This window comes from Carassius gibelio, chromosome A13 (assembly GCF_023724105.1).
Source record: "Carassius gibelio isolate Cgi1373 ecotype wild population from Czech Republic chromosome A13, carGib1.2-hapl.c, whole genome shotgun sequence".
In the NCBI taxonomy this organism is placed as follows: Eukaryota; Metazoa; Chordata; class Actinopteri; order Cypriniformes; family Cyprinidae; genus Carassius; species Carassius gibelio.
This window is the reverse complement of record NC_068383.1, coordinates 17,072,441-17,096,808: the sequence shown is the minus strand read 5'-3', so window position 1 is coordinate 17,096,808 and position 24,368 is coordinate 17,072,441. Positions and strand designations below refer to the sequence as shown.

The following is a 24,368-nucleotide window of genomic DNA, read 5'->3' as shown; positions in this document are numbered from 1 at the left end:
ACTTGAGTTGTGTGGATTTACTTGTGGATTATAACGATGCTTCTATTAATTTTTAAGTACATTTCCATTTTTAGAAGAACTATTCATTTAATTTAGACAATTAATTTAAGAATAAATAAACTGAGTCCTATTACAACCCTGTTGCAGGCATGCTGCTTAATCAGGATTTTAAACTAGCTATTTAGATATGTCATCAATGTGGTCAAGCAACCTGACTCAGACGTTTCAGACTCTATTTCCCCACCTTTTCGGTGTAAATTCATCCCATAATCTCTCATTGTATCAAGGGAGTGGCGCGTGCGTGTGTGTGTGTGTGTGTGACGTATCGCTCCTCAGGAAGTAGCCGTCACAACCACATTGTACGGGAATACACACAGCTCGCTTAGTTAGAACAGCTACAAAACATCACGGTAAGTTCAAATGCATGGTTTGAATTAAAGTGCATGAAAGAACAGTTCAATGGCATCACACCCTCCAATTTCCCCCTGATTGTATTTACTAATCATTCTCAGTTGAGGGATGTAAGGCTGTAGTATAAATAGGCGGTGGCTGATCGATGAGAGGATTGATGGGCTGCTGGCGAAGCCTTCAGCCTCTCCTTGAATTAATTGTTTTTACTTTTCACCGCTACAGCATTTACCAAAGTTACAGTTAAGAGTGAAGACTGTAATATTTATTTTTTTATTTATTGATTCATGTTGGGGGAGGGGGGAACAGACGGACCAGGCTGGCAGGTGCATCATCAGTTGATCATCACTGCACGGGAATAAGCAAATGTGCATAATCACACTGCTTTCATAACTCTTGTATACAATAAGTAATTTATTTGTGCTCCGTGTCATTAAGAGTATTTCCAAACAAAAAAAAAGACAATTTTATCTAAAACCTTTTTGCAACAAATTGTTTACAATTGTATCTTATTTATATGTGAACAAATTGTGAAATGCTTACATGTATATATTTACTATATATTACATCATATTATACATGTTTACTTTGCTATGTGAACAAATTATAGACACTCCCCCCACTATATATATATATATATATATATATATATATATATATATATATATATATATATATCAAGTTCCAGTTGAGCTTTATTGTCATTCTGCTACATGTGTGGACAAACACTTGAACGAAATGTCGTGCCTCACTGGACCACGGTGCTACATAAATACAGACATAAAACAATTTAGTAAAACAGTATAAACCTATACACAACTAACCTACTGACAGATTTTGACTTTGAATATACTATATATAAATGTTAACCTATACATTGACTGACACATTATTACAATAAGATATAATGGAAAGTCTCACACTAATGTGAAGTGATAATTAAGCTAAAACTGTTTTTATAAGTCAATGTTTTTCTTCTTATGTTGTTATTCTGTTTATCCTCTCTGTCCCTGATCCTCTCTACATTTACTAGCATTCAAACCTTGAACATGCCTGACAGACTGTAATGCTGTGCATCACTGATAGAGATAAGAGGCACTGTTTCATGAAGTGATCAGAGGAGAGCAGCCATTGTATAATTTATTTGTGCATTGTCTGAATGTCTGCTCAGACTGACCCACAGTTGCCTACTGGTTTTTGTGAGCACAATGTTTTCAGCTGTGCACCTGTCCCTTCTAACTGTATAAACTGTGTAGCAAACATCAGCATTTGCTTTCTATGCAGAATGTGTAAAACAGAAATAAGCCCCGGGGATTCAGCGCTGTTGTAGTTTATAAAGAGCATTAATCCTGTCATTGCGCATGTGTTTTTGTTTGTCAGTCTGTCGAGGCTGTGCGCACTTCTCCTCACTGAACTCACTCTTCATGTTCAGCTTTATATTGGAAGCTGCGTCACATTCAAAGAGGCCTGGAGAGAAACAAAAGAGTCTTAAAGAGACCTGCTGCCTTAAACATTGTCTTATTATATGCTAATCATGTGAACATATGTGTGTGAATGTTGTCTTTGAACAAAAACGTTCTGGCCCAGGGAGCCACGGTAAAGAGTACATGGATAAACCAGTGATCATCTCCGTACATGGCCTTTAGTAATCCAGTGATTAATATGTAAAGGATAATGTACCGTCAGCTGGTTATTATCACAAATCCCTACAGTGTAATTAGGACTCTCTTGTATCACCCTGAAGATGTTCATATTTTGCAATAATGTAATGTAAAATAATATAAAAATAATGGACATAAATATTTAAGTTTCTATCTGTGATGCTCAATTATATGGTTTAGCATCATTATGCAAGAATATTTTAAAGGAAAATGTTGCCATTTTTCCATCAGTCAAATATTTCAGAGCTATATAACAATCATTTAACATTGTATGATAATAATAATTTAATATATAATAAATAATTGAAATGCTTACAAATTATTAAGCATACAGTCACCTGTTTCAGTGTAATAAACAAAAATGCTATTTATTTAATGTCTTGAAGGGTCATAGAATATAAAATCATGTGTGTAAATAAAACTGAAACTATTTTGCAAATATGGTCTGATTTAATTTGCTTTTGACTACCATTTTAACTAGCTATAGCTGCATCTATATTTAGTATTAATTGTATTTAGTATTGTATTTAGTATTAATTGTATTTATTAATATTTAAAATCAGATGTTGTTTTTATATTTTCACTTTTTTATAATTTTTAAATTTTAGTGCTTTTGTATTTTTCCCCCAGTTTCCTATTTAAGTTCAATACATTTTTATTGCAGCTTTAGTTAATAACAATACTGAGCTGTACTGTAAATGAAAATTTACCTTTTAATATACAGTAATTTTTATGTTTATTGAGTGTTGGAGGGCTTTAGGACCCAGTTGTGCTTCTTTTGCTCTCCTGCAGAAGGCAGTGCAGACATTAGCGCAGTTGCACTGCTCTCACACACTCACCTACCAACACAGATCAGTCAGACAGAATTACACACACACACACACTCACACACCTCTCATTCCAACTCTATCTAATGCTGGGATCCTTCTGACAGTTCACATGTTATCGGGTTCATCTGAGCTCAGACATCCAGTAGGACCCCCTCTGGTGTCTTTCCCTGTGTCCCCTCTGGGGTTCAGTCTGTATCTCTGCTGGAGCTGGACCAAAACGCACATCTCTGATACACATCCTATGGACAAAGGCTTGAGTGATAAGAGTTAGGTGGAGATAGAGAAAGACAGACAGAGAGATAGAGAGACAGTGGGTTGGGGGATTGAAAAGCCTGAGCTGGTTGCTGAGGCAAGGCAAGGAACCGTTGTCAACAGTGACGCAGGAGCAGCATGTCTCAGATGAAACGATACACTTACAGCAGGGTGAGTGACATACAGTGGACACACTTTCTGTTTCTGTCTGTCACATGTGAATACATGCACATTTTTAATTGTATGATGCTGTGAGTGTGGGCATGCAGGTGTTGTAGCATGTGTCAGACGAGAGCACGCGTGATCTCAGTCAGTCTTCTGGAATTTGTAAGGCTCAGCTTTTAGCTAAAATGCATTTGCTTGTGTACAAACTCCTACAATCAATTGCAATCAATTTTGTATGTATGAGGCAGTTTTTAACTGCAGGCCAGTAATGGTGCGATGCAATTTGTGACAGTTGCTGAGTAACAAAAAATCACAAAACAGATTAATGTGATAATTTTGATGCTCATTATTATACTAGTTTTGCTTTTTCCCTTTATTTGATTGTCTGCACTGCATGTCATGTTATCTTGGACTAAAGGCGTTTTGTAAAATCATTTTAAATGTGATTCTGTTAAAGGGTCCACCCAAAAATGAAAATTCTGTAAGCATTTACTCATAACTTTATTTAGACAAAAATGGAAGTCAATGGGTACCAGTACTCTTTGGTTTATTTAAAATATCTTCTTGTATATTCTGCATTCGAAAGTCATACAGATTTGGAACAACATGATGTGATTTAATGATGACAAAATGCTCATTTTAGTGTGGACTATCCATTTTAACTTGACTACAGCCCAAATCCTGTTATTAACAAACTGAATCAAAGCTTTAGCTCAACATAAGTCTTATTTTAAACCTGGTTAAATGTAGCCTTTCTGGCTAGATCTCCAGACATAAATCATACGCCCTTTTCCAGTATAAAACATTAGGCAGCACTACTATGAACATAAAACACCAGTTTAAATGGACTGTTAGTGAATATAGTGATGCATCCCCACAAGGATAGTAAAACCAGAAATCATATACTGTATATTATTGAGCAGCCAATAGCACCCCATGAAGAAAACAGATTAATAAACATATGGCAGATATGTCTTAATGGTAATCTAAAAATGTTTCAGGGTTAGAGTATTCAATATAGTTCAATATAAAAAAATACAAATAAAAGTCAAGAAGATAAAGTTTCCACCATGATAGAAAAATAAATGTATGAGTGTTTTTAATTATTCATGTGAACTTATTCCCTGAAACTTTTTGTAAAAGTATAAAGTACATTATGCATTAGTAAGGCAAATCTCCTTAAACATAGACACTTTCTGTCTAGCACATGACTCACACATGGGAAAACCTCTGCCATTTAAGTTTCAAGTTCATAGGGAATGTAAAATTATTCAAATTCTTGTGTTTCACTTTTTAACAAGCTCCACATGATCTATATCAATGTAGACATTCCTAAACCCACAGTTTTACTGTGTACTAACACAGTTAGTGACTTAAATCTGCTGAGTCACAAGTCAGTTTTCAGTAACTCCCATGTCCTGCATGTGCACATGACGTATTCTTCAGCTGAATTTAGTGTTTGCCAGTAACGATCTGTGTAATGAATCATTGTCACACTTCAGTGAGCCGCTGCCAGTCTATGCACAGCTCTCTGTTTTTGAGTTGCAGGAGAGGTCACGTCTATCACTTCTGTAACCTAATAATGTTCCCAACTCTTCAGCGCATTTAGAGTTTATATTTGAGTCAGCAAGATAATAAATAACACTGCAGGTACTGTGCCTTATCTTGTTATCTTTATGTGACCAGTAATTATTTTTAGTATAAAGTAGTTTCAGAAATAAGACCCCAGCCTCTGTGTGACAGTTTAAATGACTAAATGGATGTGAAATGGAGCAGGTCTCTCAGGATCAGCTGGTGTGTGTGTGTCTGTGTGTGTGTGAGAGAGATAGATGGTTCCTGAACACTGTGACTGCAGGTAACAGGGATGTCTTCTGCAGTAAAAATTAGGGCTGTGTCACAAACTTTTCAGCCATGAGCTCTGGTCTGAGTGCTCCTAAATAACCCTCAATTGTCCTCTTAGACATATAATCTAGAGGGCATGAGAGACTTATTCAGATACCTAATGAGGTGCCTGCAAATGGCTTTAACTCCCCCAGATTGTCTAGTCACAGTGTGGTTTTACATTTATTCCACAAAATGTCTGAATGTCATTGCATTTGATAAATTATACAGTTGGTCCGAATCTGACTGGCTGAGTGGCATTGCAAATGTGCTGAAATACAGTTTAACATCAGCGGCACAATTGACTGTTTGAATCACTCCACTTTGCATGTGTGTGCTGTCCGTCTGTTTTATAATTATTTTTCATTGACTTTCTGCAAGCTGACTCACTCTTACAGCATTGAATCATTCCAATTCATTCTTTCTGGAATGAAAGTAAGCTGTCTTTATTATTAGTCATTGAATCGTTCATCCAACCGATTTGTTCAAAAACATTACTTCGGATCAAACACATGGATATTGGTTCTGATTTGGCTTTGTCTGAATCTATTGTTGCTGACAAAGTAAAAACAGAAAAAGAAACTGACAATGTTGTGTATTCAATGTAACTATTCTAATAACTTAATATGGAAGTAATGTAGTTATTTATTTATTTAATAATTTAAGGGTTTTTCTCTCTCTGTTATAATAACTTCTCAGAAATACCCAAAGCTGTATTTCTAGTTCGTAACAGAATTAATAATGGAAGCTTGGAAACATTTTAGGAACAGACAACACTTGGAATGCTTTTATATTACTATATACAAAAAGGTATGGCTAAAGTTTCCACGGTAAGTGTCTATATACTTTTTAGGGACACTGTTTGTCAAATCATAAACCCTTCATCAATCTGCCATTTTCTTGATATAATCAAAAGCTCTTTTGGTCATTTAAGGGGTTTTGTCTCTTGTCCTCAGACCACCAGCAGCGGCAGCAGCAGGATGAGTTCAGATGGAGGGGGGCGGCCTATTAAGGTGGGCTCTCTGGTTGAGGTCATTGGTAAAGGTCATCGAGGCACCGTGGCATATATTGGAAACACCCTCTTTGCCTCTGGAAAATGGGTGGGCGTCATTCTAGAGGAAGCTAAAGGCAAGAACGATGGCACTGTGCAGGGTAAACGATATTTCACCTGTCAGGAGAACCATGGGATATTTGTACGCCAATCACAGGTACTCCCATGTATGCTTGCTCATACAAACACTGACGGGTGAAAACATCTACATGTTCTTCTGCTGAGTTCCTCGAAACTGCTGTCATCTCTTGCAGATTCAGTTAGTAGAAGATGGGGCAGACACGACATCTCCTGACACACCTGAAGCTGCCACCTCCAAAATGCTGAAGCGGGGTGGGCAAACAGTTTTAGGCACATCTCTGCTTGCAGCCATATTCTGTTTCACAACAAATTGTAATGATCTCATTTTATCTTTTATTTTCTCAGAGATGATTGAAGGTCCAAAGTCAAACAAAGTGGTGAGTGAAGAAAGGGGTTTCAACATAACAAATATGGTCTTAAGTTTAAACAAGGAACAAGTTTTTAATGCAATGGACACTTCTTCCTTGAGCCCATTGTGTAGGCTCTTAGTAACAGCCAATCAAATTAGAGCTGTCTATCTGTTCCCTGTTTGTGTGTAATACACTACACACTGGGCAGTGTGTGCATGGACTGTGGGTATGTCATCTGAGGCTACTTCAAATTAAAAGTATAGCGTATTTCCTCTCCTTTCCAGCAGAGGGGGATATAGTAACACTCTCTTGCCATTAGATATTTCTCATCCTGTATCTGTGTCTGTAAAAGTGGACCATGTTTCTGATTACCTGCTGATGTCACCTCTTACATGAATTTAACAAGCATGTATTTGCACTTTGTAAATCCTCCCAAGCAGAAAAAAAACATACTATATTGCATGAACACACATGTAGTCTTGTGAAAAAGAAGTGTACATAATTGTATTGAATGTGCACTTGTTGTGTACTTCAAATCTTAAACGTATATTTAAAAAAAACTGTACTTGCAGATAATACACTAGTCCACTTATGTGTACTTAGAGAGAGTACACTTTCATGACTATGTTTCTTAACATACTTAAGTACACATAAAAGGTTTTACTTAATTTTAAAAATCATATTTCAATAATCTTTTGTTATGCTTTAAAGAAATACACTTATTTTAATGTGTTGACTATTAACATACTAAAACACGTTATGCACCACTGTAGTGTGTTATTTGATATTACATTTAAAGATTATACATTTGAAATGTATACAAAATTTCAACTTCATCATGGCAAATGTGTAATTACAAATATATTTTAATAAATGTCATGCAAGTTTCAGTAGAAACAACATTAAAGTATATTTTATAGAGTATAGTTTACCATGAGTGCTTGTCAGTTCCTTTAATGGTACACTTTAACCATAATTCAAAGACAAAAAATACTTAAATCCTACTTAAATGGGTCAAAAACACCATTCAGTTGCATTTCATTTAAATATAATACATTTTCATTTTTATTTATTTATAAAAAACAAGCAATTAGGTGTCTGAAGACATTACATTCAGTTTGCACTTAAATATTTGATTTCCGCAATGTGCTTATTTTTCACAAGGAATCCTAAATCTACACTCACTAATACAAACATGCATGAGAGCAAACTGTTTTTGTTACAGACATTTTATAAAGTCTGTCTACGATGCAAAAAGATTATTGTGCTGCTTACGTGGGAGTCTTAGTGTGTTTGTATTTGAGAGACATTCAAGCTCATTACACACACACTGAACAAACTTTAATCTGTCACCTCTTCCTCCTCCGTCTGAGCATGCAGCGAGGAACCAAACCCAAAAAGGTGCTGCATGTTTCTCTAACCTCTCTTTCCATTGCAATGGTAATATTGAACAGCCCTGCTGCATGGCATCACACAAACAGCACATTACCTGTGTGTGTGTGTGTGTGTGTGTGTGTGTATGTGTGTATGTGTGTGTGTGCGTGTGTGTGTTCATCATCAGTGGTTGTTTCTATATTGTTTCTGTTAATTGTATGTTCATTTATTCATGTGTGCTAGTGCTTTGCTAGCTAGATGGCAGTGTTCTTTGATGAATGACTGCTTTTAAATGGATATTATGAGTTAGCATGCTGAGTATGATGTGTTTAGGTGTATGAAACAGTCCTAGTGAACATGTGAGGGAAAGGGATTTGACTTAATATTTTACAGTATATAGTGCATTTTGTCTGTTCAAGTTTGGTGTTACCCATTACTTTTTTCCTGAGATTGCAGTCTTTGAAAAAAAGTTGTAAAAATTAGTGTTTAGTGTGATTTTAATTAATATGCATTATTTTGTACATTCTTAAAGGTTTCAATGCACACGTCTTTCTTTATATGAAGGCTGCACATGTATCCTAGTCATTTATCTCATAAATTGGTGGTAAAGATTGATATGAAAATCCTTAATTGAATCACTACATATGTATCTTTGTTCATCCTCACTTATATACATTTCAAAACAAATATTAACACTTTTTTTATTAACTATTTTTTTAGATGTATCGCAAGTACAGTGATTAAACAAATAAAAAATAGTTTATATGCCTCATTCAAAACTTTGTGACAATTACATGATTGTATGAAATATGAAATCTTACGTGTTAATTCATTCTAAGTACAGAGTCACTAATAACATAAATGCCGGCCACTGATATGACAAATTAAGACTCATATAGAATACAGAGAGAAAACAGTGAAGGTCCAGGATTATGTTTCATGTTTGTTCAGCCCTCTCTCTGTTTTCTACTACACAGCACTTTTCTCTCTTGCAGAGCTGTAATGTGATATATCAATCTTTCTCAAACCCTGATGGATCCTCAAATAATGATGTGCATGCTTTTACAAACCACAGTAATGCATTTAAAATATACAGACACACATTTCATAACATGCTTTATAAAGAATTAGGGGTAACATGTCACAATAAGGTCCCATTAGTTAATGTTAACTAACATTAACTAACTGTTTTTGGGTGTACATATATGCATGGGTTAAATTTGTGTCTAGATATATCCTACATTTAAACTATAAGTTGCTTAAACTTGGTCGGCCTGCACTCATACACAGACATGTTCCTGACTGGAGAGCCCATAGAGATACTAATGGAGTGTTGCTAGGATACAGGCCAGACTCCCATCAGTCCCTCCCTCTCTCGCTCTTACTGCCTTTGTTCCAGCCTGTCTCTCTCTCCGTCTCTCTGTCTGGAGGGAGGGGTGGATGTGATGTAATGTGCATGCTAGGCAGCAGTTGGCACAGCAGAGCAGCACTGAGAGCTTATGAGTGGAAAGAGCAGGAGAGCCAGAGATGGATGCAGAGAGAGAGAGGTGGCTGAATGCCTAAAGGACAGCGTTATAATCAGAGAAGTGTTTGGAAAGAGGCTCAGTTCGGTTCCTGTTGAAGAAAAAGGATTTCATCAGTAGTACAAGGGAGGAAAGTTATTTCAGCTGCAGCAGAGACGACCTGCAACACTGTCGCTGTTTGTCTCCCTCTCTGTGTGTGTGTGTGTGTGTGTGTGTGTGTGGCTAGCACTTGCCAACTGCTGTATGAGTGTTTTTGTGGCTTTGCTCTGGGCTTGGCCTGCTCTCATCTCGATCTGCTGTTAATGTGACTTAATCCTTTCTCCTGCTCTTTTTCTGCACCTGGTGCGTTTGTGTGTGTGTGTGTGCACCTGTTTGTGTCTTTCCTCTTCAATCGTCAAAATGATGAGACAGGCACCTACGACTCGTAAGGTACAAAAGATTGTTTACTACTTCTGTAAATGCAAAATGCTCAGTGATGTATTGTTTGTGTGATTTTGGAGATAATTTTCTTTTACTGGTTGTTGGTGCATGTGATAGGTTGTTTAGTGATAAGTACATTTTGTTCTCTTAATAGATGACTGTAACTAAAATGATCTGATGATATACAGTGGTCACAAGAAGTATTTAACATAATTTTTTTTAATGTTTTTGTATTTTAATGCAGAATATCAAAACTTGGAATTATTCATTTGAATTAATACAGCTCAAACATAATAAACAAGCTAAATAATTCATAAAAAGTTTGTTCTGAATTCATATGACAAAACAATAGGCATATTTTACTAAATTATAATTATTCTGACACATTCTGGTTAGTGGATCATATTTATAATTAAAGTAATGCACTACACATGCAGTTACTTTGAACTGACACATGTGAAAATTATTAAAAAACAGATGCCACTTTGAATTTTCTGTTTTCTAATTTCTAATGAAATCCATTAAGTTTGACTTTTAATGCCACTGTATTCACTACTGTTCGTCCATTCTGATTTGGTGTCAGTAAGATTTGTTTTTTATTTTTAAATATAAATTAATACTTTGTTTCAGCAAAGGCATACTACATTTACTAAAAGTAACAGTAAAGACATAACACTTTATACAAATTATTTCAAATAAATACTGTCCATTGAACTTTCTATTAATCAAAGAATCCTGAAAAAGTGCATCACTGTTTCCACCAACATATTAAGCAGCAACTGTTTTCAGTATTGATAATAATAATAATAATAAAAACTTAATATAGTTATATCAAAATATAAATATCAAAATAATTAGCCGCAAATCAATTGATCACATTGAAGACCGAAGTAATGATGATGAAAATTCAGCATTGCATAACATGAACAGCTTTGCATAACATTGTTTATATTAAAAAATAATTAAATTAAAATAAAATGTAATCCTTGGTGAGCATAAGAAACTTATTTTAAATACAATATTACTGACCCCAAACTTTTATATGATAGTGTAACTTATGTAACTGATAAGAGTATTTTACAATTATGTGTATGTGTTGGCCATAAAATATATGTGCAGTAGGTATATACCAAATACACGACCTCTACAAAAACACAAACATGTGCTGAATATCTGTGTGTGTGTGTATGTGTGTGTGCATAAACGAGTGTACTTGTTTGACCCAGTTGGTGCCAGGCACTCAGCTTTGCAGACAGACAGATAGTCCCATAGAGAGGGTTAGTATTTGACTCTTTACGTGCTAAAAAAACGAAACATTTTTGATGTTAAACGCACAAGCAGAGCTTATCATCATGTGATGGGGAAAAAAATGATGGAGGTGGTTTATTGAGGTTCACACAGATGCTTTTGGAGTTCTCATTTAATGCATGTGCATTTTTTTCTGTAACTAATCTTTACTATATATGTGTTTTCTCCCGTTTTTTCCTTGCTCCTCTGTTCTTCATCTGTCTTCTGACCCGTGGTGGTCATATATCTGTGTACATTTGTCTTCTCCTCAGACCACCACCAGAAGGCCCAAGGTGAGCTCAGTCCTGCAGGTCACATCTCTGTGCGCTTGTGTTTGCTAAATCTCAAAGAAAGTGAGTGTTTTTGTTATCAGTGGAGCTTTAGTGATCTCTGCATGTGTCTTCCAGCAAACGCGGGCTGGAGTGGGGGTGAAGGTGGGCTCAGGATCAGCTTCTGCTGGAGAGATGAGCAGCAGTGAACCCAGCACACCTGCCCAAACACCACTGGCTGCTCCAGTTATACCTTCACCTGTGGGAACACTGCCTTCGCCGGGGGCTCCTCCCATCCCGGGACCCAGCAAGGTCAGATGCTTAAAGTCACATGGTTACAGACACAAATATAACCACTATTGAGTAACAAAAACCATAACATGGCTTTTCTCTGACATTCATGTAAATGTGAGAGGTCTTCTTGAGTCTCTGCACGCATGCATTCACTCTCTCGCAGGAAGAGGAGTCACTGCGTGCCCAGGTGAAGGATCTGGAGGAGAAGCTGGAGACGCTGAAAATGAAGAGGACAGAGGACAAGGCAAAGCTGAAGGAGCTTGAGAAGCACAAGATTCAGCTGGAGCAGCTACAGGAGTGGAAGAGTAAGATGCAGGAACAACAAAATGAACTTCAGAAACAACTCAAAGAGGCCAAGAGGGTATCAAGTGTACATTTACTGCAGAGGAATGTATCATGATATGAGTCAGGAGTGTGGATAATGAAGGTGGCTGATATCCTATTATGTAGGAAGCTAAGGAAGCTCTTGAAGCTAAAGACCACTACATGGAAGAGATGGCAGATACAGCAGATGCCATTGAGATGGCCACACTGGATAAGGAAATGGCTGAAGAACGGGCCGAGTCACTGCAACTGGAGGCTGACGCTCTAAAAGAGAGAGTGGACGAGCTGACCATGGACTTGGAGATACTCAAACATGAGATAGAGGAAAAAGGTACAAACATACCCAAACATTCACTACTGTTCAGAAGTTTGTGGTCAGGTGTGATGGCAGAGCTACATTTTCAGCAGCCAGTCTCAAGTCCTCAGTGTCAGTTTACGAAAGCTTCCACTTGAACCCTTCCACACAATGACAGTATGATTTTGAGATCCATCTTTTAACACTGAGGACAACTGAGGGACTCAAACACAACTATTAAAAAAGGTTCAAGCATTTCACTGATGCTCCAGAAGGAAACCACATGCATTAAGAGCCGGGGGGTGAAAACTTTTGGAATTTGAAGATTCTTTTTTTTTTCTTCCGGGAAACATGCAAGTATCTTCTGTTTCTTTGGAAGGGTATTATAAATATATATATATTTCAACAATATAAGTGAAAAAAAAGATGAAAAAAATTGGATATCTTCATCCAGCTCTTAATGCATCATGTTTCGTTCTGGAGCGTCAGTGAATGTTTGAACCCTCAGTTGTCCTCATTGTGAAAAGATGGATCTCAAAATCATACAGTCACTGCTGGAAAGGGTTCAAAATATGCAAAAGATGCAGTAAAACTAAAGAATCTGCAGGACCTGGAGGATTTTTCTGAAGAACAGTTCTCAGTTTAACTGTTCAGAACAAACAAGGAACTCATGAACGACCATCAAACTTTCACATGCCACTGTATATGTGTCAGTATTCATCAGTGACCACAATATGTGCTTATTAATCTATAAAAACTGGCCTGCAGGAACAGATGGAGCAGCATCTAGTTACCATGTGAGGCAGTTAGAGGAGCAGAATGCTCGACTGAAGGAGGCTTTGGTGAGGTCAGTCTGTAATGAGTCTCATAGTTTATTAACATCAGTGTTATTTGAGTTTGATTGTGCTCTGTGAAGATCGTAATATCAATTGCTCTGTGCATTAGGATGCGTGACTTATCTGCATCAGAGAAACAAGAGCATGCAAAGCAACAGAAACTAATGGAGGAGAAGAATTTTGAGCTGGATGCGCTGAGATGCCAGAGAGAGAAACTACAGGAGGAAGTGAAGATGTCTGAGAAAACGATTGATGAGCTCAAAGAACAAGTGAGTTGTGCCACTATTAAAAGTTTATTGTATTTCTTTGAGTTCAAGAGATATAATAATATTTTATATAAATGTGTAATATTTTTATTTATTTATTTTTGCAAGACTAGCCAGTCTAGTAACATTCATTAGTAGTTAAAAATGAATTAATTCGACTGAAGTAACATTTGATCAGGGTAAGTACCCCCTGCAAAAAAAAACTACTGTGGGGAAATCATGGTACAGTTATGGTTATATTTTGTAATATCAATGAATTTTTACCATGTAAAATGGTACTGTACCATGGTACTGAATGAATATCATAATAAAATACTATCAATCATTAAAAAACTATGGTACTTCAAGCTATTTCAAACAATGCCGTGTTTTTTACATCCCATATTTAAAGGAAAAATTATTAATTTATAATAATTAATTTATTATTTTTTAAATTAAATTAATTGTTATTTTTGTTTAATTATTATTAAAATGTAATATATTTAAATTTCATATTTAAAAAAATATATATAATTATTGTCATTGTTTAATGTCTAATAAAACTGTGTTTTTGGTTGTCAGTGCACTAAGGGTGTGTGCTCATGATCACTATGTGTGTTCTTGTGTGTGTCAGGTGGATGTTGCTCTCGGGGCGGAGGAGATGGTGGAGATGTTGACCGATCGTAATCTAGACCTGGAGGAGAAAGTACGGGAGCTCCGAGAAACTGTCTCAGATCTGGTGAGTGTTTGACGAGTTTGTGTAGACGTGTATGCCATGATGTAACAGTACACTGAGGTTTGTGTACATGTGCTGACGTAGGAAGCCATCAATGAGATGAATGATGAGCTGCAGGAGAACGCCAGAGAGACGGAGCTGGAGTTGAGAGAGCAGCTGGATCTGAGTGCTGCCAGCGTCAGGGAGGTGGAGAAGCGGGTGGAGGCGGCACAAGAAACAGTGGCAGACTATCAGCAGACCATCCAGAAATACAGAGAGCTCACCGCACACCTGCAGGTGCCGCTGTGCTTCACAACATACAAACCTCACCAAATCATACGGGAAACGTACGTCACATCATCTGTGTGTGTGTGGTGCAGGAGGTGAACAGGGAGCTGATGAGCCAACAGGAAGCCAGCACCGAGCAGCAGCAACAGCCCGCAGAGATCTTCGATTTCAAGATCAAATTTGTGGAAACCAAAGCGTACGCCAAGGTGAATCCAGTGAAATCCAATGAAACCATGGTGTTTATGTAGTCCAGTGATTCAATTAAGATCCAATTCACAAACTAATTCATGATTTTTTTTCTTAAATGAATCAATGATTGGTGAATCCATTTGAATTGAACAAAGGGGTTATTGGTTGCAAATTACAAATTGAATTGTCAGATAATTAATTTTTTCTCTGAACTGCAGGATATTATGTTGAACCCAAAACGAGCCAGAGGCTATAAACTGACTGGTTATTCAAATGTCACTATTTAGCTGAGCAGCAATAAAATATAGATATAATGTTTGGGGACTGAATGATTTTTTTAAAGAAATTAATACAATATTACAAAAAATTTTTACTTCAAGTAAAACAAAAATATTTGTTTTAATGTTTTTTTGTTGTTGTTTTAACAAAGAATCATGAAAAATGTATCACGGTTCATGCAAAAATATTAAGAAGCAGCATTAGAATGATTTCTGAATGACTGGAGTAATGGCTGTTGTGAATACAGCTGTGCCATCGAATTATATTACAAATATTAAAAAGAAAAACAGTTGTTTGAAATTGCTACAGTATTTGACAATATATATGTTTTAACTGTATTTTGTATCAAAAGCATTAAACATTCTTTCAAAAGCATACAAAAAATCTTACCAACCCCAAACTTTTTTTGTATACCAAAAAAACTCACAAAAACAAACAAATGACAAGTACTTGCATTTAAGCACATTGTTGTGTTGTTAGGGGATGGTGCCTCCTGCTGGTACAAAAGAAAATGCAATATGTGTCTTTCATGTAAAATGTAAGTCTGTTTGTAATTCTAGGCCATAGAAATGGAGCTGCGTAAAATGGAGGTAGCTCAGGCTAACAGACAGGTGTCACTGCTGATTTCCTTCATGCCTGACTCCTTCCTGAAACACGGAGGAGACCATGACTGCATCCTGGCTCTGCTGCTCATCCCACGACTCATCTGCAAGGTGAACTTTCAGAGTATACGTCTTCATTTGAGCGCTAAGCACTAAGCATGGTCATTCATACCCCCTATGTGCTTTTTTTGTGAGTTTTGATTGAATGTGTCTGTGTGTGTATGCTGCAGGCAGAGCTGATCAGTAAGCAGGCCCAGGAGAAGTTTGAGTTGACTGAGATGTGCTCTCAGAAGCCTGGCTTGAGAGGAGCCGTCGGAGAGCAGCTGAGCTTCGCTGCTGGACTCATCTATTCTCTCACACTGCTACAGGCAACACTGCACAAATATGAACAGTACGTTTACCTAAACTTACACGCACTTTCTAACATCCTCATGAACCTTCAAGTCCTCATGACATAGGTTAATGAATGGCCTTATTTTTCTGTGTTGACATGTTTCCTGTTAAAGCAGTAAGTTGGGTAAAGCACCTCAAAAGGCTTGTTGTTTTTTTTATGATGTCTCTTTATCTCTCTTGCACAGTGCTCTGAGTCAGTGCAGTGTGGACGTGTACAAGCGTGTGGGTTCTCTGTACTCTGAGATGAGCGTTCATGAGCGATCCCTGGATTTCCTCATAGACCTCTTGTACAAAGACCTGCTGGATGAAACAGTCAATGTGCAACCCCTTACCAAAGCTATTAAATACTATCAGGTAGCGTAATGCCATTTTGTAGCACTTGCATTGCAGAACTGTTATAATTTTCCATATATATATATTTTTTTTATTATTCTACTCCACCTTTCTGCAATTAATTCCCAGTAATTCACTTGTATGCTCACCAAGAACGTATTTATTCGATAAAAAATACTGTAAAAACAATAATGTTGTGAAATGTTATGACAATTGAACATTAAAATGTGCTTTATTCATGTGAGGCTGAATTTTAAGCATCAATACTTCAGTCTTCAGTGTCACACGATCCTTCAGAAATCCTTCTGATATGATGATTAGATGCACATTTCCTATTGTAATCATGTTAATGCTAATGTTAATTGACTGTGTTGCTGAATCAAAATTTATTTAAAAAGCCAAATGTAAATGACCCCAAATTTTTAAACGGTAGTATATTTTCATACCTATCCAGCTGAAAAAAAGATGTTCACTCAGTATCATGACTGCAGTAAAGCATCTCCGATGCTACATTTACAGACCAAAGCTTAAAACCTACTGTAAATCTACCTAGTAAACTACTGCTTGTCTTTCAAGCACTGGTGTTGTCTTCAGAATATACAACTCAAGTTATTTACTGACATGCATTTCTCTGTGCTGTAGCACCTTTACAGCATTCATCTCGCTGAACAGCCTGAGGACTGTACCATGCAGCTGGCAGACCACATCAAAGTAAGCAACTCACTTTCTAACTGACGAACACAGAGAGAGAGAGACTCGGATCGGTACACATAGCTTTAACACATATTCATGTGTCTCTTTAGTTTACCCAGAGTGCTCTTGACTGTATGGCAGTGGAGGTGGGGCGTCTGAGGGCCTTCATACAGACAGGACAGGGCGAGGAAGCATTTTGTGTGCTGCTGAAGGATCTGGACACTTCCTGTAGTGACATACGACAGTTCTGCAAGAAGATCCGTCGTCGCATGCCAGGCACAGATGCACCAGGCATCCCAGCTGCCCTCAGCTTCGGAACTCAGGTGACGTGCTTCCAGATCTCATTCATATTATCTCTGTACATTACATTTTTGATATCAAAGCCTTCTGTTGACGGGGTTTATGTGTGGGTAGGTGTGTGAGACCCTGGCAGAGAGCAGAAGGCAGCTGGCCTGGGTGAATGCAGTGCTGCAGGAAGTGGCAGCGGCAGCCGCTCAGCTCATCGCCCCTCTCAGCGAACATGAGGGACTGCCAGACGTCAAACTGGAAGACATGGCCTTTAAAGCAGCTGAACAGGTGTACAGAAAACATGTTTGGGTCACCACAAAAAAATAAATATATATGTCATAATATATAATAACATAATAAAGTCAGTCATACAGTGCAAACTGTAAAAAAATTTTTAAATAACAATGTAAAATAGTATCATTTGTATAATGTACATGTTAAAAACAAAGCTGAGGTTTCAGCATCATTACTCCGGTCTTTAGTATCACATGAGAAATCCCTCAGAAATGCTTCTCATATGATGATTTGCTGCTCAAGTAACATTTCTTATTATTATCAGTTTTAAACAATAGTGCTGCTTAATATTTTAGAAAACTGTGATGAGTTTTATTTTTCAGGATTTTTGATGAATATAAAGTAAACATGTTAATTATTAATAAATTATTGAGCACATAACCATAATATGTTTGGACATTTTACTTTTAAGCAATTCTCATTGCTGTCACTCATTCTGTACTGTTTTAAAAGCAATATAATATAATATAATATAATATAATATAATATAATATAATATAATATAATATAATATAATATAATATAATATAATATAATATAATATAATAGCAAATGGAGATGTAATGCTTTTTCTTTCTTAGATCTATGGGTCGCAGGGCATAAACCCTCAAGAGTGTCTGCGCCAGTCATGCAGTGTTGTCATAGCCACCATGAACAAGATGGCTACTGCTATGCAGGAGGGAGAATATGACTCTGAAAGACCACAGAATGGAGTAAGTCTGTGCTCAGTATGCCTCTCTAACACTATGGCTATGCATCTTTGTGCTTGTGTCTCAGTATGTATGTATTGTTGTAGATATCTCCTGTGGAAGTCCGAGCGGCAGCACTAAGGGCAGAAATCACTGATGCTGAAGGACTCGGCCTCAAACTTGAAGACAGAGAAACTGTCGTCAAAGAGCTGAAGAAATCCCTTAAAATAAAGGTAGAAGCACTCATACTCATTCTCAGCGCCTTAAGTTTGAAATAATCTGAAAATGTTGAGTGAAAATGCTGTTGTTTCTAGGGAGAGGAACTAAGTGAGGCCAGTGTGCGTCTTAGTTTACTGGAGAAAAAGCTGGACAGTGCATCTAGAGATGCGGATGAGCGAGTGGAGAAGATCCAGATGGTCCTAGATGAGACAATTTCGCTCCTGAAAAAGAAGGAAAAGTAAGAGATGACATAGTGATTTTGCACATAACTCCTAAAGTGTGTCTTAATGCCCCAGTATAGTGATGGGGATACTACTGTCAAAAATGAGGCTGTTTTAATCCGTAGGGAGTTTGAGGAGACCATGGATGCTCTCCAGGCTGACATAGACCAACTTGAGGCAGAGAAAGTAGAACTCAAGCAGAGAATCATCAGCCAATCAAAGATGACCATGGACGGCCTGAGAGGAAGCCAAGCCTCTGGCATTGCCTCCATTGTGACTTGTGGCATCACTGCTGGTAAGAGACACATACGGGATTCACTTGAACACTACTTTAAACTATGTCTTTCTTAAGTCTTCATTTTGAACGGTCTAATGTGTCTCCCATCATTTTGTATTCCTTTTAGAAGAACAAAAAGGTAAATTTTTTGTCAGTGTAATGTTTAAATATCTCCTGTCTCTTTTCCTCCCACTCATGTTTTCGCTGCGTGCTGCATGTGTGCTTGAAATGTATTCTTACTTGTGTTACTAGATATTAGCATTTTTAGTTTTTGTTTCACAAAGATTTTGTCATGTTTCCCTTTCATAAGTTGCATGCTGTACTGTAATCAAGAGCCATGCAATAAGTGACCATAACTCAATGTCATTTATTGCACCGAATACTTGATTCTGATCGGTCAGTTATGACATTCCTTTCTTTAATATATTTAAGTAGTATTCAATAATGTAGTTTCCTTCCTCATAGCTTCCTACATGTTATTTTACATGTCTCATTTTTCCTCATCTAATATAAAATGTACCCATCTAATAAGTATGATAATGTATAGTCAACAAGCAAAAAAATAATCTTTCAGGTTCAAAAATCCTTAAATCCTTAATTTAAAAAAAATATATAATGTGCATTATGACCTACTTTATAAGTCAATGTAATATTTGAAATCTCATTAATTGCAGCTGTTTTATTATCATCTCTATGCAGTGAAGTATTAAGGAAATCCTGTTTTTATTTAATATTAATATTATCCACCTAAGATGCTTTCTTTGAAATATCAGTGATATAATGCTATAATAAACACTGCCAAAACATGTCAAATGTTTGGGGTTTGTGAGTTTTTTTTTTTTTTTTGAGCGAACCTCAACATTATTGCATTTATTTGATAATAATACAGTTAAAACATTAATATTGTGGAATATTATTATTTTTTAACTATTTTAATATGGATGAATTTTCAGCAGCCATTACTTCAGTCTTCAGTGTCAAGTGATCCTTCAGAAATCATTCTATTATGCTGATTTGATTTGCAATAAACATTTCCTCTCATTATCAATGTTGAAAACTGTTGTGATGCTTAATATTTTTGTGGAAACTGTGATCCTTTTTCTTCAAGATCTTTGATGCATGGAAATTTCAAAAGAACAGCATTTTTTATTTTTATTTTTTGAAAAATAAATCTTATGCAGCATTATAAATTCTTTACTGTCACCTTTGATCAATTTAATGCTTCCTTGCAGAGTAAAAGTATTAACTTAAAAAAAAATATTGAAAAATCTTACTGAACCCAAACTTTTTAACCATGGTTTATATATATGTGTAATATTTTATAAAAATATATGAATTGTCTCTGTGTTTGTTAACATGCAGTAATTTGTTCTGTGTCTGTTAAAGGTGTATGTGTGGCTGCTGGAGTGCAAGTGATAGATTCTCCACTGCTGACTCAGCAGATTGAAGCTCAGCGACTCAGTTTAAAACACCTGAAGAACGAGAACAACAGACTTAAGGTCTCTCTTACTGCTTCACAAGCAGTATTTATTCTGAGGATGTATTCTCACTTTTGTGTTTGTGTGTGCCGCAGGCAGAAAAGATGCGTGCTCAGCTGGCATCTCTTCCTCCTCTGAACGTTCCAAAACTGGGCTGGCGAGAGGGCTGCAGGCCGGAGGTGCTGTCCAGCGCTCTCTACCGCAAAACAGACCAACTGCTGGATACTCTCCTCCAGATGAGTGCCAATGTCAAAGTGGTGGACATCACTGGGAAATCTCCAGGTCTGTCATTATTAGACTTATACAGATGTCTGTTGTCTTTAAAGTAAATACTTCACAGTGTTTGTGTTTTCATTAACAGTGAGTCCCAGTGCGCAGCTCCTAGAGCAAACCGCAAGACTGCAGTCGCTCAGTGACACTCTCGATAGGCTTAAGGTAAATCAGAAATAGCTTAAAAATTAAACAGTCATCATTAAAATTCCTCCTGCATTTATTTAAGCAACCTATTTCTTTGAAGGATGAGGTTGCTGAACATGTAGTGACTCACAGGCCCGGTGCTCAAGTCTCGTCTGATTTCGCCACTTTTCCCTGCGCTTCCTTTGTGAAGGTAAGACAAATACACAGCATGACATTTTCTCACATTGTCTGGGTCTGTGTAAACCCCTCATGCTTCTTCCTCTGCTCTTTTAGGCAAAGGAGGAGAAGAAAGGAGATGCTGTGCTGGTTGGTCGTGTGATGATGCCTTGCACGCGAGGACAGGAACAGGTGCATCGTCTGGTGCTTTCAAACACACAGTTACAAAGAGTTCATCGCCTTCTCCAGACTTAAAATAATCCCAAAAAACCAAACTTGCTCACATTCAGTCTTCAAAACACACGTTGAAACAACAGATGGTGACTGTATCTACGGTTTGACAAGCCCACACAAGTCAAGCATTTTGAGTCCTTTGAATATAATTATATCTACCACACCAAAATCTGTACAATTATACAAAAAGGCTAGACATGCTGAGGACGTTTTAACTATTAGACTTTATTAACATGGCATGAAATGGATGATTCAGCACGATCCCTGCTGCTTTATATCGGCATACATTTAATAACTTTCTTTCTCTTCCTGATTTGGATTCCCATTGATCCATGTTTACAAGTATTTACCTAAAATGATTAAAGTTCAAACTGTGTGTGTTTAATTAGTGTTGCTTCCTAAGTGATTACACTTAAAATTTTCAACTGATAGACAATAAAACAGGAAAAATTACTAATAAAATGGAAGTAGAGATCCGAGCATTATGATTTGACTAGGAAACAACCACCTAGGAATTACATCACAACATATTAAAGAGCAATTTACAGGGGTCATATGATGTGATTTAAATTTTTATTTTCTCTTTGGAGTGTTACAAACTCTTGGTGTATAAAAAAGATCTGTAAAGTTGCAAAGACTAAAGTCTCAAATCCAAAGAGATATTCTTTATAAAAGTTAAGACCCCCTTAAAATACCTTGTTTAAACACGCCCCCACATGTCTATGTCATGATGTGGGAAGATTTGCATAACACTGCCCAAATGTTTACGAAAAGAAAGAAGGCGTGACTTTTATGCTAGCTGTTGCCGCCAGCGCTATGTTGTGGACAAGCTGTGTGTTTTGTTGTGAAAGAGGACACAACTAGAAATCAGTTGTTAAGTTTTATTTACAGAACCGTTTCAACCCAAATATACAGATGTGTGCAACATCTGAACCTTTCCTGAACCTGCAGATTAGCCTACAGTGCGTCTGTGCACAAAGCTGTTTCTGTAAAGTGAGGCAGTTGTAACATTGCAAGGATAGTCCGGCGCTTCAGACTCACAGCCTATAAGTACGTTTTCAGTAATTATGTCCCCACTGGATGCAACAAATGTCTCGTTTATAATGAGTTTGTACTGTTTTTGGCATGTCGTGCCGGTACCCAGTATTGTAAGGGACATAACTTTTCTGTCACATGCTTGAGGCATTTGGCCAATCACAACGCACTGGATAGCTGGCCAATCAGAGCACACCTCGCTTTTCAGAATGAAGAGCTTTCTAAAAAGCATTGCTTTTCTGAAGGCAGGGCATAGAGGAGCAACAATAATGTACATTATATAGAAAATAATGTGTTTTTTGAAACTTAAACCGCATAAACACATTGCATTGCTAAAAAGAAAATTATTTGGTGTAATGTCATATGACCCCTTTAAAATCTTTATAAGCATCTCTCTGGCAACTACCTGAAGGACTCTATTATGGCATCAAGTTCTGCATGCACAAGCATTGCTTACATTAGTTTAATTAAAAAAAGTTATCTTTTGTGGTTGTCCAACAAATTTTCATGGGCAAAATCCAGTAATTTAAACTGGGAATCCACCTGATTTGAAATTTTCCAAGAGGGCGAAAGATTTACCCATTCAAATTGGCCACGTGGATTCATTACATTGATCAGCAGAAAGCTGCTTGCTTCATACATTCCTAAACTTATGACAATAATCAATGTAGCTTTTTTGATTACAAAATTTCACTAAAGTGACCTCATCTAAATTATCAATCGTTTCACACATAAAGTTTAGTATCAAACCTATGATTTCTCATTTTTTACATGCAGTGTTTACAGACCATTCTGAATCAGGAGGCCAAAGGTTAACAAAAACCCAATTTTTGGGTTATATTTATCTATTGTAACTGCAAACAAGTACACTATAAATGACTCAACTTAGGACTGCTACATTTTTGTCTTTAAAACAAAGATGCCACTATTATTTCTTTGCACAGTCCTCTTCATATTCTCAAAACAGTTACTCGAGTATAAGTCAGGAAAGATAATATGCTCTCATTCGTCTTTCATATATACTATAATCTATATATATATATATATATATATGACTGTGATGCTTGAATGTGTCATGCCAATGTGCTTCTGTAAAGGAAATACAATACACATTTAAATGAATGATCAGATTTAGTGTCAGGCAAGGGCAGGATATCATCAGGTGAATGCTTCTGTGGGCAAAACTGTTGTATATTTGCTCCAAGAGATTGTCAGTATTCAAGTGGTCTTAAATTAGCAATGGTTTGCTTTATAACTATTGTACAAGTCACTAATCTATTAACTGTATAAAATGCATACTGTTGCTTACAGTATTGTTGAATGTGTTGGCATCTTATGTTTAATGTGTCAATTAAATGTCAGAAATTGTTTGAATTTATTTCAGTATTCTGTATTAAAAATATTTGAATGTATTTATTTTTCATGTGGAACTTTACGCTCCCCAATCGTCTAAACTGCTCCTAGAAAGAGCTTGCATGGATAATACTAATGTGTATACATGAGAAGTATTTGCATTGACTAACAAGAAATGAAAGAGCTTACAGGAACAGTTTGCAGATGAGCCATACAAATGTTGATAGCTGAAATAACCGATCTGTTTTCCAAAGTAAAGAGCCCCGTTTTATCGAACTGGACAATATATTCTACATGACATGGCATATTACCAAACACATCAGCTTGGATATATTAATCACATTTAGGGTAATTAGAACTAGAAACTATACCCATATGATTCTGCAACATATGGATACCAACACAGTATTGGATGGTAATAACACAGCTCCTCAGAACAATGCCACCATAAATGTAGACCACATTCAAGAGAACATCAGACGCAGATCATCAGATCGATCATCTTCAACATCCTTGACCGGGCGAAGGCATCTGGGGAGGATGCTGAGAAAACCAGTATGCAGTGTATGGATATATCCTCCCTGATATTCCACTTCGGGATCATATCCAACATTGTGTTCATGGTCTGTGTTGCTCAGGAGCGATATCTGTTGGTAACCTGTCCACAAT

General features: G+C 36.8%; 1 protein-coding gene across 7 annotated transcripts; it reads left to right on the top strand.

Annotated features, from left to right (window-relative positions):
• Positions 1-317: 317 nt before the first annotated feature.
• On the top strand, positions 318-23,724 carry LOC128026321 (dynactin subunit 1). Of its 7 annotated transcripts, none has more exons than XM_052613329.1 (31): positions 318-410; positions 6,154-6,405; positions 6,503-6,581; positions 6,675-6,706; positions 8,060-8,119; positions 9,988-10,005; positions 11,556-11,576; positions 11,691-11,864; positions 12,010-12,207; positions 12,297-12,501; positions 13,234-13,312; positions 13,411-13,570; positions 14,181-14,285; positions 14,367-14,558; positions 14,642-14,755; positions 15,578-15,730; positions 15,850-16,010; positions 16,198-16,366; positions 16,988-17,056; positions 17,149-17,361; positions 17,453-17,614; positions 18,202-18,333; positions 18,417-18,542; positions 18,624-18,766; positions 18,875-19,044; positions 19,154-19,165; positions 20,413-20,525; positions 20,600-20,786; positions 20,866-20,939; positions 21,022-21,111; positions 21,195-23,724. In XM_052613329.1, the coding sequence occupies exons 2-31, from the start codon at positions 6,178-6,180 to the stop codon at positions 21,330-21,332; spliced, it is 3,777 nt and encodes a 1,258-aa protein (XP_052469289.1). In that variant the 5' UTR covers positions 318-410; positions 6,154-6,177; the 3' UTR covers positions 21,333-23,724. The 7 variants fall into 7 exon arrangements, with proteins under 7 accessions (XP_052469289.1, XP_052469285.1, XP_052469287.1 ...); XM_052613325.1 differs by lacking the exon at positions 318-410 and adding an exon at positions 2,890-3,322; XM_052613327.1 differs by lacking the exon at positions 318-410 and adding an exon at positions 2,891-3,322 and having other exon boundaries at positions 8,060-8,080.
• Positions 23,725-24,368: the final 644 nt, after the last annotated feature.

Coding starts and splice junctions, on each gene's coding strand:
- LOC128026321 (XM_052613325.1), top strand. CDS start 3,290: ATGTCTCAGATGAAACGATACACTTACAGCAGG. Junction 6,707..8,059: donor GTCCAAAGTCAAACAAAGTG/GTGAGTGAAGAA, acceptor CTGAGCATGCAG/CGAGGAACCAAACCCAAAAA. Junction 15,731..15,849: donor TCCCACGACTCATCTGCAAG/GTGAACTTTCAG, acceptor TGTATGCTGCAG/GCAGAGCTGATCAGTAAGCA.